The following is a 16,947-nucleotide window of genomic DNA, read 5'->3' as shown; positions in this document are numbered from 1 at the left end:
GACAGGATATAATTGCCAACCTGATTTTCCAACTGTTAAGAACAATATCTGATATAACAGAATTAGGCAAATCATTCATATTCATAACAGAACATTTTGTACAAGATACATACTTCATGCTTTTTGTCTTAAGGTGCAGGGTTTGAGCTTGATGCTTACATTACCATGGCAACACGCTCAAAAGGACAATACCAGCATGTTGGCATCAAGTAGATATATGTTTACCATATTCAGAATTTTAGATTAGCATGTTAGTTTGCCAACAAAACATCTGGGATCTATTCCAAAATGTACAAAGTGGCCCCTGAGTCTCATAGATGTTACAGAATTTTACTAAATCAGTGAAAATGTGTGCTTTTCTGCTGCAAGCGCTAATGTATCCTTTTGTAATTAAGAGCCACGGAAATCCATCCAGCATCCAGCAGCTGTCATGAAATTTCATTCAGCAGTTGTGTCAACTTCCTGGTGGCACAACAAGTAGGTCAATCAAGCCAGTAACATTGATTCACTGGAAACTCAAACAAAGGCTGCAAAAAAAAAATCATATCAATCCATCCATAAATATTTCACTCCAGATCAAACTGATGGATGAACCAATTGTTGCCATCCTTGTAGAGACTCTAGCATGACTAAAAAGCAAATGTGAGTGGGTTAACAAGTCCACCATGAAATATTGGCCTTGTATATCACAAGGTTGAAAGCACCGCCCTCAACATCATCTCGTGTCTGCTGCTGAGGCGCCTTTATTTCTTTCCTTCCTTATTTGAACAAAGGGTCTAAGGATAAACGGGGTTGTATGCTGGACAGATTGTTGAGCTGTTCTGTGATTTTGGACCATAGCGAGTCACTGCAGTGCAACTCAATGTGCCCAATTCTTGCACCGACGACAGCATCAGTGTTAATCTGTGTAACCCTTTCTACACCACGTTTACCAATTTACCATAATCTGTCCCACCATATCCTGAGATTATACTGCTTGGCCCCCTTCTGCGTCCGTCCAAATATTGGATCAGCCCTGGATCATCCGTCCGACCCAACAGAGCAAATGCAAAGACAAATTTTTATCCTTTGGATGCAACCTTATGTCAAATAGGTTTTACTGGAAGCGGTGTCTGCATGTGTTTGTATCCCCTATTTAACTGGCTAGGCTTCCTTTCAAATGGCAGCCACAGGGATCAAGCTGCAAAAACATGACCTCATTCCTTCAGCTATAATCTACAGCAGCAGCAGTAGTACTGTAAGTTCCTGAAATCCAGCATTAAAGCAAATGGAAAATTGGAAGTTTGTAGTACCCTACTTGGCGTACATTCCATGTACATGCAAAATTAAAAAAATTAAAACCAATCGTGACACATTCCCAAATGTTTATTGATCTGAAACTCCGCGTTTGCTCTACAAATCCTGTGACTGGAGTGAGAATCGAAATGTCCTACATGTAGGGCACCGGATTGGAAATGTTCTTGAATTTTACATTAGGAGCCATGCGTCGTGATGAGAGCCAAGCTGAGATATACCGGAGGTGGCTTGCTTTCGGCCACAGCGAGTGTTGCACTGGAGCGCCCCTTGGTGTCATCATCCCATTGCCCCGCTTTCATGTACACAGTTGCTGCACACACACGGAGCTCCTTGTCATTTCAGTCAATACCCACCCACATGCAGCCTGTTTCTTCATTCAGAATAGCATGTATTCTTTGTTGCCTTTGACTTTTTTTTTTCCAACAATTTCTGCTTTAAAATAATGTGACATGGGGAGATAATGAGCTTGGCCAAGATTAAAGAAACCAAAGTCATCTAGTGCTCAAGCTGTGGGTGTTGGTTAATTTCCCTTTTTTTGAGCAACAGTTTTATTTCATATAATTTTTGTTCTCATGATAAAAAAAAAAAAAAAGTAATTGTATTGAGTGATAGCGTATGTATAGCGTGCATTTTGGCCCAAAACTATCTCATCATATTATTAACATACTGTAGAACCCATGAGGCTATATGTTGTATCACGGACTCAACGTTTTTCTTTTTTCCAGTTCCTCACAGTTATATATAGCACTTAAAGTTATTGCTCAGATGCTCACTTGAAGAGTGACCTTTTTTTTTTCTTGAGATTCAAAGTTATTGTGACTATAGATTATATTGACTCCTCCATCAGAACCTCAGGGTCAAAGGTCATCAGGACCATTCGGAATCAGTTTACTGACAGATACATAATGATTTTCTCAGCACTGAGATGTATTTAAGATAAACTGTATGTATGAAACTCAGGATTTCAAATAAAATGTTCCTTTCCTCAGAGAAGCTCAGGGGCTCCTCTGAATGCGATTCATTTCTCAGTTCTCCTGCCCACATGATTGCTCTTGATCTGTCATGGATTCGTTCGTGTCATGAGGCTATGGCCAGCTCACATTTTGAACCTCTTCTCATTTGAAGTCGGCTACACTTCTCTTGACAGTTATTTCGTCTACTTCTTCCTTTTTTTTTAAAGGCTGGAGTTTGTTCCCAGAGCTCAGGTCCAAGCTGCATGTCAGTCATCTGGTTGCTTTTCCCTTTAATTAAAAAAAAAAAAAAAAAAAAAAGACTGAAAGAGATATTAAATATTCCCACAGATGAGGCATCACCACGCTCCACGGATGAACAGAGAATTTGGCTGAAGGCAATCAACTGCTCTTCTTTCTCCTCCTCAAGTGAAAAGCAAATAGTTGTGGTGGAAATTAATGTATTTCCTTGTGAGAAATCAAAAGTATCTCAAGCTCGCTGTCGTTTGAGTATTTATTACAAGATGAAATATGGAAAATTATAAGAGCGTACAAATCGTCAAACATGAGCCAAGCGAGTACATCAGATACAAACAGAGTCACAGGACACTTATTCAGCTGAATAGTTTTGGAGAGAGTTTCTACACTCGCGGAGAGTCCAGAAAGTCTGACCCCCTCCTTGTGAGGAGAGCGGCCTTATATCCACGTAAGGAGGCACCCTCTTCTTCACCCCTCGGGGCGCTCAGCATATACATCGATCATTGGTCATCTGCACATATGGACCGTGGATTCCAGTTGAGAAAAGTCATGTGTGTGCCCCGAGGCAGAAAAACACTGTTGAACACAAACACGGATTGATTACATAGAAGAGATATGTGGTTTGGATATACCTGTTTCAAGTCAGATCCACCACTCACTCTCCCCCAGCTCGCACATATATGGTCACTTCTGGCTCCAAAATTGCAAGATGTTGACGGCTGAAATACCGAACTCGAGGCTTCATAATGGCAGTTCACAAACCAGTGACTGACGTCATTGTCGGATGCTGTTAGGTCTTTCCAATGTATTTGGTCCAAAATCTTTGACAAATTAAAAAAAATTTGACTTCATCATGGCAATGGATAAAAAGTAAGGGGACCCAAAGTTCACAATAGCAATGAATGTCTGCGCCAAACTGCATTTTAATCTATTCAACAGCTGTTGAGACATTTCACTAGAGGAATAGGCAGGGGATCATCAAAGTCAATAGCCTTCATGTTCTGGGGGCATGGAATGCCCGTACTAAATGTCATGTCAGAGCATCCAAAAGCTGTTGAGACAATTTAGTCTGGACCAGAGTGCTGGCCAGACTGACCATAGAGCCCGGGTTTTCCATAACAGTTTTCTTAAAGTCATAATTACATGCATGCAGAGCTAAAAACTGCAAACTTCCAGCCACTTGTACTTTACTTAATTCAGACATTTTGGTTAGTACACCTTCAAATTACCCGATGAAGGTTTATCTAACTGACATAAGGTAAGTCAATAAAATTAATTAGCGTGTCCAAACGTGTGCAGGATCTCTTGATTCCTTTTAAAAATATATATAATGTAAAGAGCGCCAAAGATAGATGGGGAGCTCTGGTGAATGAGGAGGGTAAAGAGTGATGTGAGAAAGGCTCGGGTATGAAAATACAGTGAGAGAAGCAGGATGTTTTAGAGGGAGACAGACAAAAGGAGATAGGAAAATAGATGTGCTGAAAGTGAGACAAAAAGGTGAGACAGAGAGGAGCGCAGCAGAATGCACAAGGTGGAGAAGAGCTTTGTCTGGCGAGCGCTCTTTATCTAATAGTGTTAATCTTGTCCTCCATTCGCAGCATTGCTACGCACCAGCACTTTCAACTAGCTCTGATAATGGGAAGAACAGCATCAAACTCATTAATTGAATTAGCTGCCTCCTTATCGCCACATTTGCCTGTGTCCACTCGCCCCGAAAAACACTCCACTGACAACTACTCCTCAGCTAATTGACTCGGAGCCCCTCCTGTGCAGCCCTGTTTCACTTCCCTAATTTATTAGTCCAGGTCCCACCCAAAATCACCTGTCAGTGGCTACTATCTAATTTAATTTTATCCCGTGGTGATGCAGATTATTCTGTTTTTTTGAGCAAGGGGAACAGGGAGGGAGGAAACATGAATAAACCTGCGTTGTTATACCCAACAGCTTGTGTGCTTATTGCATAACTGGATTTAGCTGCAGGTGTTGGAGAATTAAAGGAACACAGGCCACCTAAACTAGGTGAATTCAATGCGGCCAATTTCACCTGCTGTTGGAAAATTCAATTCCGCTAAACTGCCTTTTTAAAATTAATTTGCCAACTATGCTCAATAATGGGTTGAGCATGGTCGCCCCTATCACACTAAGTACCACATCAATTTGTCGTCGATAGGGCTTTTTCTTTCAGTATTCCATGGGGTTAGTTAATGATGCCTTGTTGCAGGTTTTATATATTTTATGAACGTGCTGCAGTTCATCTGTAACACAGCTTTTCTCCATCTGGCACACTCGTTGCAGGAGCTGTTTTGTGATGTAGGAACCAAAGGTGGTTTTCTTTGTGACAGAGCTGATATCACAGCGATTGAGCTTGCTTTCATTTATCTTCACTAAAAGTTAGCTTTGTCCACCAGCTCACTCCCTGAGAATGTGTCAGCATTATATCAGATATAGACACAGAACCAAGGTGTGTTTGAAGTTATTGGTTGCTCTCAGTTGTGTGTCTCTATCGTTGCCGGAGTAATGATGTGTTATAACCTGGATAGCAACACGGAAATCATTTATGTCCTATTTTCTTCACAGTTTTATTTTTTATTATCTTAACTTTAAGTTTAGTGGGTGGAATAACCTTGCAAATAGCCTCTAGAGGATGACATTGACATACTGTACATGCACCCTGTCCTATTGTTGGAAATGTAAGAACAGAACATAGAGCAAATGCCAGTGCCGACTACAAGTATTTTATTCTCGTCTCTTACTCAATAAAAAACCTCTCTTCAGCCCCTGCTGAATGTTTTCCTCCGTCCTTTTTCATTCACCCTGATACAACACCTGTCTTTTCTCATCCGCCTGGCTGCTCTGTCTTCATGCTCACAAACCTTTAACACCTAACCATCCTTCCATCTCTGTGCTCACCACTTAGACCTTTACACTACCCCCCACCTCAAACCCAATCAAGTCTCCCCCATTATCACTTATTCTCATAGGAATTAAGAGCCCATGATAGCATCAGGTAAAGGATTCACTTTTGACTGGCAGTCATATCATCATTCCTGAAATATTGCCTTTCTCCTCAATGCTACCCAATCATTATTATCTTGAGGTCCACAGAGAATGGGTGCAGTTGCTTTCAAGGAAAGATATTCTGCTCTCTATTTCCCTTGGCTAAATCCTGCTGGTTTTCATTCAGCGTAATGTTCCGTATGTGTGTGTTTGATATTAATATACTACAGTTATACAACACATGTATTTTTCAATAAATTATTAGATTGTTTTGGGCAATTTCATCATTAAAAAAACCCTCTGAAGGCTGTTAATCATGCATTTAATACAATTTGCCTTGGCTCCTGTGACTCTGTAAACCTGTCTGAGCCATTAAGATCTATTGAAGCTCCACAGGACGTCTGCAACTTGCCCCAAAAGGTAATAATGACTCATTAACTTTTTTTTTCTGTACTGAGGACTAGATTAGTCAAGGGGTCACACGTAGTGAAAAATCTGCAGAGAACCTAAGTCCACAGCTCCCCTCGGTTTTACACAATGACTTTTCTATGCGTTAGTGCAACTTTTACCCAAGTAACAGATCGGCATACTTTGCTCACTGTCAATACATAGCAAATAAGTTGGATGGCAAGTCCGGTCCTTACTTCTTATCTGCAGTCGTCTATAATGATTTCTTTCTGTTTTTAGATTTCACAGTGGTAAATAAGCTCTTGGTTAGTGATAATTGATTGTACATCACCGCTCATGTTGCACTGACGTATACATGATAAAATAATTCTTTACGAGACACTGAACAACACTACAAAATGACAAACACGATGCAGTACTGTAAAGGAAGCTTTGTGGATAGAAAAAGGGGACAACAGCTCATAAACCAAATTTAGGGGTGATTGAGCCTTTACGGTGTGGGTCCCTAAGCTGAGTCACCCACTTGAGGAGATACTGTCGTTTAATATATTTTTGTAACGTAAGGCATGGCTCTAGAGCTGACAGTGTTGGTTCTTCTGTATGTCCTCGACTAAAGAAATTCCAACTACTGTACACTCGATTGCCATGAAATTTGGTACAGATATCTGTTGTGCCCGTAGATTAATTCCTAATGACATTATGTAGCAGCACTTACACATTTAAATTAGTGTTTTTAAGTGAAATGTAACAACAACCCTTAACGTTTCATCGCGCACTATAATAAGGTTTAAATATAAAACATACAACACCTAACCTCACACAGTCTTGAGTTTGTCAGAATGTCTATTCTGTATTCTGTTCAATTTCCTGCTGTGCATTAATATTAATGTGGGCAGGTATTTTATTCAACATGCAAGTCAGAGGGGCAGCTGTGTTGACATGTTATTTGAGCAGGGGCCACTCCGGTGTATCATTTCTGAGCATCAGTCAAGCCAAGTTGAAAACGGTCTTTTCTGACAACCTCACCTCATCTGTAAATACTCATCCCAATGATGCAGGTTTTCATGGAATTAATGAGGCAGCTTCATGTGCTGATGCATGTGAAAGGGGGCCTCCCTTCAAATCGCTTTCCTTTATTTACCCCCCCCCCCCTCTTTGTCCTCCCTCACCAGAAATCACATTAGCCAAACCAATCTCATTTACAACATGCCATTTGTTAATTTAACCCTTTTGCTTGATGGCCACGGCACATGCTTGGGGTATGTATGTCACATAGTGCATGAGTGTCAGAGAAGAAGTATAATGTACGAGGAGCAGAAAGAATGAAAGAGAAGGCTATGACATACAGCAGGCAAAACAGATGAACAAGAAATAAGGAAAGACAGAATGAGGAAAGGGACGGAAGGAGGAAATGATGAAGGAAAGAAGTAAAAATGGAAAGAAGGAAGGAAGGAAATAAAGAATTAAAGAAAAGGATAAGACATACAGGAGGTGAAACTGGGGGGAAAGAAAGAAAGAAAAAGGGAAAGAAAAGGAAGGAGGAAAGGAAAGGAAAGGAAAGGAAAGAATGAAAAAGGGGAAGAAGGAAGGACAGAAGGAAAGAAGAAAGGAAAGAAGGAGGGAAGGAAAGAAAGAAAGAAAAGCACGGCAACATTGTAGGTCAGGATTGCTTCATTATCGCCTCGATATTGATCCAGCCATTAAATACTTATTTCCTTGATTAACTCATCGTTTACCCTAAGAAATGCCACACTTAATCAAAAACAAAAGAGAAGCTGGAGAGATATTTTCAAATAGCTAATTTAGTTTGATCAACAGCCTTAAAAACTTCGAATTCAGTTGATGAGAAAATTTAGAAATGTAAACAACATGAGCATCAACACAGAATCAAACCTGAGCACCAGTGCAAGTACAAAAATGTACTGTCATCTGAGAACAAAAGTTGAAAAGGAAAAGGGTGGAAGATGCCGCAGTTATGCATCATTATGGGACCTAAAGCATTTACTGTCTACCTTCAACCTGGAGTTTGATCTGCGATCAATCCAGCAAGGCGAATACTGTATGACTTTAGTCGAACACCGCTCACCCGTAATCCTCTGTCAGTGCTGCATCTGCTTGCGAGTTTTGCAGTAATTACTTTGCTGTGGCTGAGGACGGCCGGGAAACAGGAGGGCAGACAGCAATCAGTTGTCTCCTCCTAGTTATTGTGTGCTCCTTCCACACCGGCAGCCTTTATCTTTGCTCGTCAGGAGCAGCGACCAACACGAGGCCAGTTAGCCAGCAGCGACCATGATAAGATCAAAGGAGACCAGTTGAACATGGAAGATGTAATGACTGTGCTCTTCTAAGCACGGCTGCATGGGTTGTCATGTCATTATCCACCCTGTTAATGCTCAGTTTTTTTTTTCCTTCATCTTTTACAAGTCTTTCACAGATTCAGAATGAGTACAGTCTGCAATTATTTTGATGTGGGGGAATTTTTTTTTTTACCAGTGTTCATGTTTTACTGAATAGAAATATTTCTTTCACCTCAACTTTTTTTCTGCTTTTGGTGTTTTACTTAAGGTCAGCTTCCTCTTGCCGTTTCTCATCTTCTTTGCTTCTTTTTCCCCTGCATAAAATATTCTGCTCCAAGGTTTAAACAAGACCAATGTATCATGTCAGAAAAGGAAGTACTGAAAGCCAATCATGTACTTCATGATGATTTCATGTGACAGAGGAGGATGAGAGGAGCAACAGCGTGTCGGTATTCTGGAAGAGGCGGTGGTCATGGTCTTCCAGCACCTGTGTGTCCTCCCACAGACTGTGACCATGAGTAATGGAAGTGATAGCGGGACAAAAAAGGGTGGCACAGGGTATGGAGGCTGAAGAGATTAGAGTCCTCTTCAATCCTTAGGGGCCGAGGGAAAATGACCAACAGTTGACTAAAATAGTGCTTGCTGACAATTTATTGCTCTTGATTTTGGGATCTAATAGAGTATAAAACCAGACTTGTAATTCTACTCTCTCATTCTACATATACATTAATTGGTTTAACATACTTTCACAGAGTTTAAATTGAACTCGCTAAACCAGTCTTCATTATTTTAATTCAGCTCGCTTGCCATCTGTTGTTCTCAAAATAAAATATATCTCATGCCTGTGGGTTCTACAGCCACTAGTGCTTCTACATCACTGAGCTCACTTTAGATTTCATCTCCAGATTTCTTCTAGTTTTTTCAGCCAGCGTTACTTCTCGTTAACGTCAGCTGGAATTGCCACATCTATCACAACTCTCCTCTTCGGTTCCTTGTCAACCACCCCTTTCTCTGCTTGGTCAGCCAGCAGCTGTTTGTCAGTCTGTTACCTTGAGGTCCAATCTCAGCTCTGCTCTTCTTGACCACTTTCAGTGGTGTGTCTCAACAGGAATCATCCTTGCATTCTTATTGTGGTGGCTATTGAGCTGTGGGATATGCAGGTACTTGTACGTGTCCTGTATGCCTGCCCATCAGTCCTGACTACCTTCCATCTCATTGCCACCATCTGGCCACACTTATCCAGCCCAAATGACATCTCGAGATCCACTCTTTGCATTGATCTGGCTGAGGGGGCTCGGGCCTATGCAGAACAGCCGAGAGGTCAACGAATCATCTTTATATATGATGCACTTGGTCCATTATGCAAATGCCAGAGAATTGGCTTCCAGTGTTGTTTTCCACTGCCACATTGAGTTTCTGGTTACATACATAGATGTGTGTATACTGTATATGGTACATACTGTATATATGTAAAAAGAAGAAGACATATTTCAGATTCTGCACGATGTCCAGGTCACCAATTTAGGCAAACTTTTAGCATTGGTCAGATTGCCTTCAGTTATATCACCTCCATTGAAGGACACGTTTAGATGACTCACTGGTGGATTTGATCGACTCATCAGAACTATTTTCAAGTAAATTAACTTGCATTCATTGTTTGCCTGGTATATATATGGCTGTGCCTCAAGTTTCAAGCAGAGCATTGTAGCATTGTGAAAGTGGAAAACATGGCATCAGAAAGTGTAAGAAGTCAAATTGTTCCGCTCAGCATCAAATCATAGCCAGACTGAAGGTTTCTGAGGGTGCAGTAGATGGAGCCCTTAAACGCGTTTTAGAAACTAGATCAGTTGTATCCAAAGCACGATCAGGCCGACCAAATGTGACCCCATCAACACAAGATCAATACATCAAGCTTTGTTCACTGAAAAATAGACAAGCAACCTCATCACAGATAGCGACTTTGCTGAATAAAGAATACACGGCTCCAATCAGCAAAAGTACCAGAAAGAGAGGGGATGAGGGCCATCTCTATACCACTTCTCATGAGGCCAAATGAGGCCAAACACTTTGGGTGGGCTAATACATGCAAGCATGTTGCAGTAAATGACTAGTATAAAGTCCTGCTTCCTGATAAATACACATTAGAGGTTTGTGTCAATAACAGAAGGGTGTATGTAAGGAAATCAAGTGTATCAAACCAACAGTGAAATATGGTGGTGGGAGTATTCAACTCTGGGGGTTTTTGCTACTCTGGAGATGGACATGGCAACGAGTAGACTCCACCCTGACCAAGAAGAAGAAGCACTCCACTCTTTAGAGACGAGCTCCACATTCTGGTTTGATCTTTGTCAACAAGAATTAATTCTGCAGCAGAACAATGAGCCCCAACACGCTTCAAAGCTTTGCAAGAACTATTTGAAGACCAAAGAAGACCAAGTAGTCACTTAGCCTCAAACCCTTAGAGTATTTATTTGACCATTGGAAATCAAGCTTTACTGACCACACAGGGATTTTTTTTTTTGGATCTTTGTAAGATCATGATGGGATAACATGGGTTATCAGGTGTTGCACAAACTTGTGGAGTCCTTGCAGCTCCACTGCAAGTTGTCATTAAAGCAAAAGGAGTACAAACAAACACCAGCATATTCTGAAATTCATGTATGGATTCAGATTTCTGTGCCACCTTATGTAATTTTAGTTTCACATGTTTGTGCATGTGTTCCAGGAAAGACGGTTAAACAGGGCACATGCACCTGAAATCCTGGATATAAATGTGTGCGGTGTTGTGACAATATTTGACCAGTGTTTGTCTGTGTGTTTCAGGGTCAAGCTGAAGGATGGTGTGGCTTTCCTGGGAGCCAGAGCCAGTAACCCAGTTATGTGGACAGTGAGTCAGGATGTCAGAAGTGAAGGTCACAGGGTTGTCACCCTGCACTGTCACAGGAAGGAGAACAGTTTTAATCAACGGTAAGTCTGACTCCCTGCTTATACACAATTATTCAGGGCGTGACTGAAATATGAACTTAAAACCCTGCTGAATAACCAGAAAGCAGCAGCACACTTTATTTCTTAGACAGGTGTCAGTAGAGACTGATTGCAAAGAGTGAGGACCAATCATTCAGCCAGTCCCAATGCTATTCAGTAAAACGTATCATTAAAGGAACACCGTTGTTGGCATTACTTGCACTTAAAGGATAACTCTGGTAATATTTCATATTTTTCTTGCTGTCTACAAATCCCCTGAAAAGACCTAAGCCTGACATAGCTGTGTGCCGGACCGTGTGTGTACACAAGAAGTGTTTCCGGTGCGTTATTCAGTCTTCAGTGTCACGCACATCAGACAGAACAGATGCATTCCCATTTAATCAACAACTACACAGGCGGTGTAACAGCTTGCATTTTACTCATGCTATACGCATGTAAATGCGACTTAAAGTGTATTTTTACACTTTGACTCTATTTTGTGTATTTTATGCGCATAATTACAGTGAATGTGTGTTGACGCCTCAGTGCGTCAAAAACCTACGCCTGAATATGGTTCCTGCAAGACTCTTGCATAAACACACATGGTGCAACACAGCTGCTCTGCTAACATGCTGCTCATGCTACACGCCTTCTGTTTGTAGGCACAGTTTTTTAATGTCATGGTGTTCAAAAACTAACAACACACTGGGTGACATGTTCTGTTATACCAATGCCCATAGACACTACTTTATATGATGCATCAATCCAACATCCACAGTCCAGCTGGGGAATACTCAGAGGGGAATCAAATGCATATCAGAAAATATACCACAACTAATGTGGTATTCACTCCGGTTTAAATCTTGTTTCTCCAAAGAGCAAGTTTCAGGTCTTACTAAAGTATTTTACATTTGGTTTTACATGTTTTATCTCATTAAGTACAAGTTATGTCTACTTGACTTTGCTGTAAATCTCAGATGAGTGATCTATCAGAGTATACCTGTATTTCCCAGAGGGGTTTAACCATGATGTGGTAATGCAATTCTCAGCAGGGAAAACCTAAAGGTGATACATTAATGAGCTGTGTTGTCAAGAATAAAATCTCAAAAACAACAAATAAGCACATACAGATGTTTTGAAAAGAATAAGATGACTTCCCTCCTTGAGTCCTTCAATGTACAGACAGGACGCTGATAAGAGCATTTTCTTGTAATTCTGTGCAACTTTGCTTTGAAAATGACAGTATATGATGATTATGTTGTTTATGGACAAATATATAATAAACCACTCATTTATGAGATGCAACAGTCTAAAAAGCTTACTTAAGGCCACTATGTGCAATAAGAAATGCTATGTCTATTTATTTGATAAATATAACAAGTTCAGTGGCATCTGCAACTTTTCAATCAAGTCAAAAGAATAAAAAGTATGTATGTCTGCTCGTGTGGGTGAATGCTGCTCAAAGGTTGCTGTTTCCATGAATGAATAATAAGTGTGTGTGTTAATATACTGTATTTGACACTCAACTTGGCAGCTAGGCGGCTTTAAGCAAAGACAAAGTAGCTGCACACAGGAAGTGACACAACCTGGCCCGGCTGTTACTTCCTCCCGTGGTGTCAAGGTGACGACAGTGATAAATGACAAGTCATCTATCATTTACATGTATCTCTTTCAGATTCCCGCTGAGGAAAAGAGACATTGAATTATCCAGGACTGCTTAAATCAAGGTCATACATGTTGAATCTAGTATTATGCCTGGCATTTCTGTACTCAACAAAAGAATACCTTGAGGCATCAACACATGGCGTGACCCTGAGCTTTCAAGTTTCTTTAAGTTACATTTCAAATGGAATGACTGTGGTACACTAGTGAATAAAAAGCGCCACTCAAAGTTCCTGCAAAATAAGCAGATTACCAAAACACTGAACTTTAATTCAGAAACTCTCTTTGATAACGTTAGCAGGCACTACGACAGCCGCTGTCACAATCCTTTCCATATCATTGAAATAGAAAAAAACATACTCAAAGAACACAGCAAAAAAAAAAAAAAAAAAAAAAAAAAAAAAATTTAAATTACAGCTTGAGTTTCATCTGCAGTGGTCGCAGCTTTGAGAGGCCAACTCACTGACAATTCAGCTAAATACTCCTTTGGGAAAAACTGAAAAGACAGCCTGAAACCTCTCTACACCTGATTGGACAAAGGCGCTGCTTGATGAGCTTTGATTCGTCCAAACTGGAGAAAAAGTGAGTCGTCTGGATTCACATGGTCTACTGATATTGTTTTTTTTTTTTGCCTTTTTTGCCTTGTTGAAAGAAACATGCCTTGCATTCATAGAATCCCGCTTCATTTATAAGAACAAAACAGGGTTTAGGCATTGAGATGCGCAGTCACATCATTTATAGCTCTGATTGATCGAGCTTCCATCTGGTGGGCTCTGTCGATTCCCTGGAGACTATTACAGCAAAGAATGGATCTTGAAAAATTTAGGCAGTGAGATTTTCCCAAAATTAAATGAATCGTTTAGCTCTCTAACTGCAAGGACTTATTTTGTGAGATACATCAGTAATAGATCCATACTCAGGGACTCATTTTATTTAACTCCTGTCCTGTAAGTAAGTATCAGTCAGCCATTAGTCAGGTTAAGTGCAAAAAGACAGAATTTGAATGGTGGTAATGGAAAAATAAGCAGGAAGCCAAGTGGTTTAAATAGATACGTTTCTTAAAACATAATTCTCCTTCATTATGCAGTATCATTGCTGGAGCCTGAAAGAACGATACCAGGAGTAGGATTCATCACCCTTTGGCTTGTGAAAGAAAGTGTAGTATTACAGCCATTAGAGCGACCAGCCAAATTTGGTGACCAAACTCTCAGGAGCAAATTAGGAGAGGTGAGAACTGACTGTAGACATGCAGATTTAGGGCTGTGTTTTTGTACTGGCGCACAGCTCGAAACAGAGTGGGGGAAGTGGTGAGCTGGTATTTTCCTGAAGCACACTTGTGTTTTTCTTCAACTCTGCTTGTTTTCGTATCCTGGTGACTCGCTGTGCACCCCGATGGGTGCAGTAAAGTGTGAAGTGTGTGTGGTGACAGAAATACAATGCCACACTGCAATTTCAGAGCCAGGTTTAATTGTGTTTTTTTTTTTTTCGCAGTCTGCTGCTTACTTGTTCACAGTAAGTCAACTACTCAGCCCACTGTTGTTCTATAATGTTTTAGTCAGTTTATTCAGTGAAATCACACCCATATAAAACTTCCTAAAACCACACAACTCCCTGTCCGCCTTTGTATCAACCAGCTAACATGTCATCATGCAGTCAAAAAAGTATTCAGCTCACAGCATTGATGCCAGCCAGAAACTCTTGATCCACAACAGTTTGAAGTCTTTACTGAAGGCCCTTTGTTTAATCTAGTTAGTCTTTTCACAGCCATGTCAAGGCCACAGGTGTCTGGACCATCTGCAGTTACAGCAGTGATGTTGTGCAAATCAAGCTACAATTATACATGGCAGAGCCACTAGTTAGGCTTTTCACATAGAGCATCAGACCATCACCAAATAACAGACATCTGACTTACGTGCACACCAGACATAGTTTCCACCATAAATCAAAAGGATAGTCACATTTAAAGCAGTTCACTTAGTCCAATTAACCCTCCCCTTGCATAATGCCTCCACCTAAAACACTTTTTAACAAGTGCTGCCAAAGTAACACTTAAAAAAAAAAAAAAAAAAAAACATCATTATCTGATGTGTTAGAGATTGTTTGAATTTGTTACCAAAAATCCAATTTCCTTTTTCACAGAAGGCCTTTCTGACTGTATCACAGGAGGAAAAACAATGGTGGAATTAATAACATTAATAATGACTCAGTTCCAATATGTGTGTCAGCAAGCAATGACAGCGAAGCAGCAGGCACAGTGGTAGGACCTCCGACAGTGGAATGAAGCTGTCAAAAATACATCTGTGCTTTTTACTGCATCAACTTGTGAAAATGTCTGCTGTGAAAAGGGATGACAACCAGGATCATATTCATCTCAAAATGTAAAGATCACTATAATGACACAGAAACTTCTTCACCAGGTTGTCACCAATTAGTGTTTCAATATAAAACACTTAAATCTAAACTGAACCAAATGTTATTTTTTGGGTGACTATCAATCTTTTATCTAATTGTTCTAAAACCTCAAACTTTTTGGTTATTCTCAGGTTTACATTAAAATATGCCAGATTATTAACGTGCTCTCAGACTTTTTTTGACTTTTTAGTTTTTCATTTACACTATTTTTGTTCTTGCTTTATCCAAAAGAAGAATATAAAGTAAAAACTGCAGAAAATTGTATTTTTTACATACAGAGTCTCTAAAAGATTCAGGTTGGCTTTAATGTTTAACTTTATTTATATTTGTATTGTAATCTTCATATAAAACAGTTGGGCATAATTGAAAAAAAAGTATAGACAACTGTGCAAAAATTGAAATCTTCAAGTTGTAATATACCCAAATGTTTTTCTTGCTCTTACTATTGCTCATCAAGCTGTAGTTGTAACACGAGTAAACCATAAAAACTGTAGTGTTTTTTTTTCCCTTACACTACCTTTTAGGGAGGAAAACTGTACTAGTTGGCTAGCTCTTAAAAACTTACAAATCCTTCAAATCCAAAACTCCAAATATGATTTAAAAATTGTGTTGTTTGTTGTATAAAAGGTTTCCTGTGGCTCTTCTTCAAACAAGTGCGTTTAGGCAAACCACAGAAACTTCACTAAATATTGCTGACAAATCCTGATATATCTGCCATATTTATGGGAGCCTGTGTGAAAATGGATAACATCTACATTACAGTTGTCTGGGTTTCAATACCATGCTGTAAATGAAGTGTCAGTATCACCTGCCTGGTGACAGTGTATTTTCTTTGAAGCATGTGTATGTACACCTGTCATATGGCTTGGAAATGTTCGTTAGTCTTGAGCTTCAGTGTGCCTAAAGAAGCACGTCAGAAACCAGTACAGTATTTTTTTTTTTTTTTTTCAAAATGCTGATCTGTGTCACAGAATGCTGTGTTCAGCAGTTTGTATTTAAGGGCATCGGTATGGAGACAGCGAGGATCGCAGACTGGGTACTGTACGAGATAAATAAATCCTCATGTGATCCTAATTGTACTGAAAGTGTCTCAGCAACACAGTTGCCCACACAGTTACACAATTTTCCAGTACGTGCTGTTGTCTGTTATTGTTTTAACAGATATACAAAATTACTCAGCTTCTTAAATCAAAGTTATTTGGTAGCATGTTTGTGTACAAAGCTGCCTCCTCGACAGCTCCTATCAAGAAACAACATGCCATCTCTTAATAGACTCAACACAATCTTTTTAAATCTAAAAAAAAGAGGCCAGGTTATCTAGTTTATCTCTCTCTTCTCTTTTTGTTCTCTTAACACAGGAGAGTTATTTCATCACAGATCTAACCATGAACCGGGTACTATGCAAATTGCCATGCAAGTTTCCAGGCTGTGATAAAGCTGACTGATGCAAGATTAGTGGTCATCGGACAATACTGCCTGATCTGTTATGAAGACATATGAGGATACTTAAATGTTAAGAGTGTCCTTCACCAGCGGGTCCTGTTTCTGTGTCCTGCTCTCCGTTACCATGGAATGACAGACTGCTTCATAATTTACATACTTTTTGCTGCAAGTGCTATTGAACTCCAAATCCTCCTCAGCTGCTGGGATAATTAAGCATGGCAATGCAAACACTTGAGAATCATGTACACATTACCTCTGTG

The 16,947-nt window shown here is 40.0% G+C and overlaps 1 protein-coding gene across 1 annotated transcript in view; it reads left to right on the top strand.

Moving 5' to 3' along the window:
• Positions 1 to 16,947, top strand: part of LOC138624012 (transmembrane protein 132C-like) — a 143,120-nt gene that overhangs the window by 71,225 nt on the left and 54,948 nt on the right. Inside the window, exon 4 of the mRNA XM_069703874.1 lies at positions 11,030 to 11,173. Coding sequence (XP_069559975.1) covers positions 11,030 to 11,173 — 144 coding nt within the window. The remainder of the gene's footprint in view (positions 1 to 11,029; positions 11,174 to 16,947) is intronic.

This window comes from Brachyistius frenatus, unplaced genomic scaffold (assembly GCF_029030835.1).
Source record: "Brachyistius frenatus isolate BFR_SWC_R1_liver_20210118 unplaced genomic scaffold, ASM2903083v1 Contig_3, whole genome shotgun sequence".
Lineage (NCBI taxonomy): Eukaryota > Metazoa > Chordata > Actinopteri > Embiotocidae > Brachyistius > Brachyistius frenatus.
The sequence above is the reverse complement of the archived record's forward strand: the minus strand, read 5'-3'. Positions and strand labels throughout refer to the sequence as shown.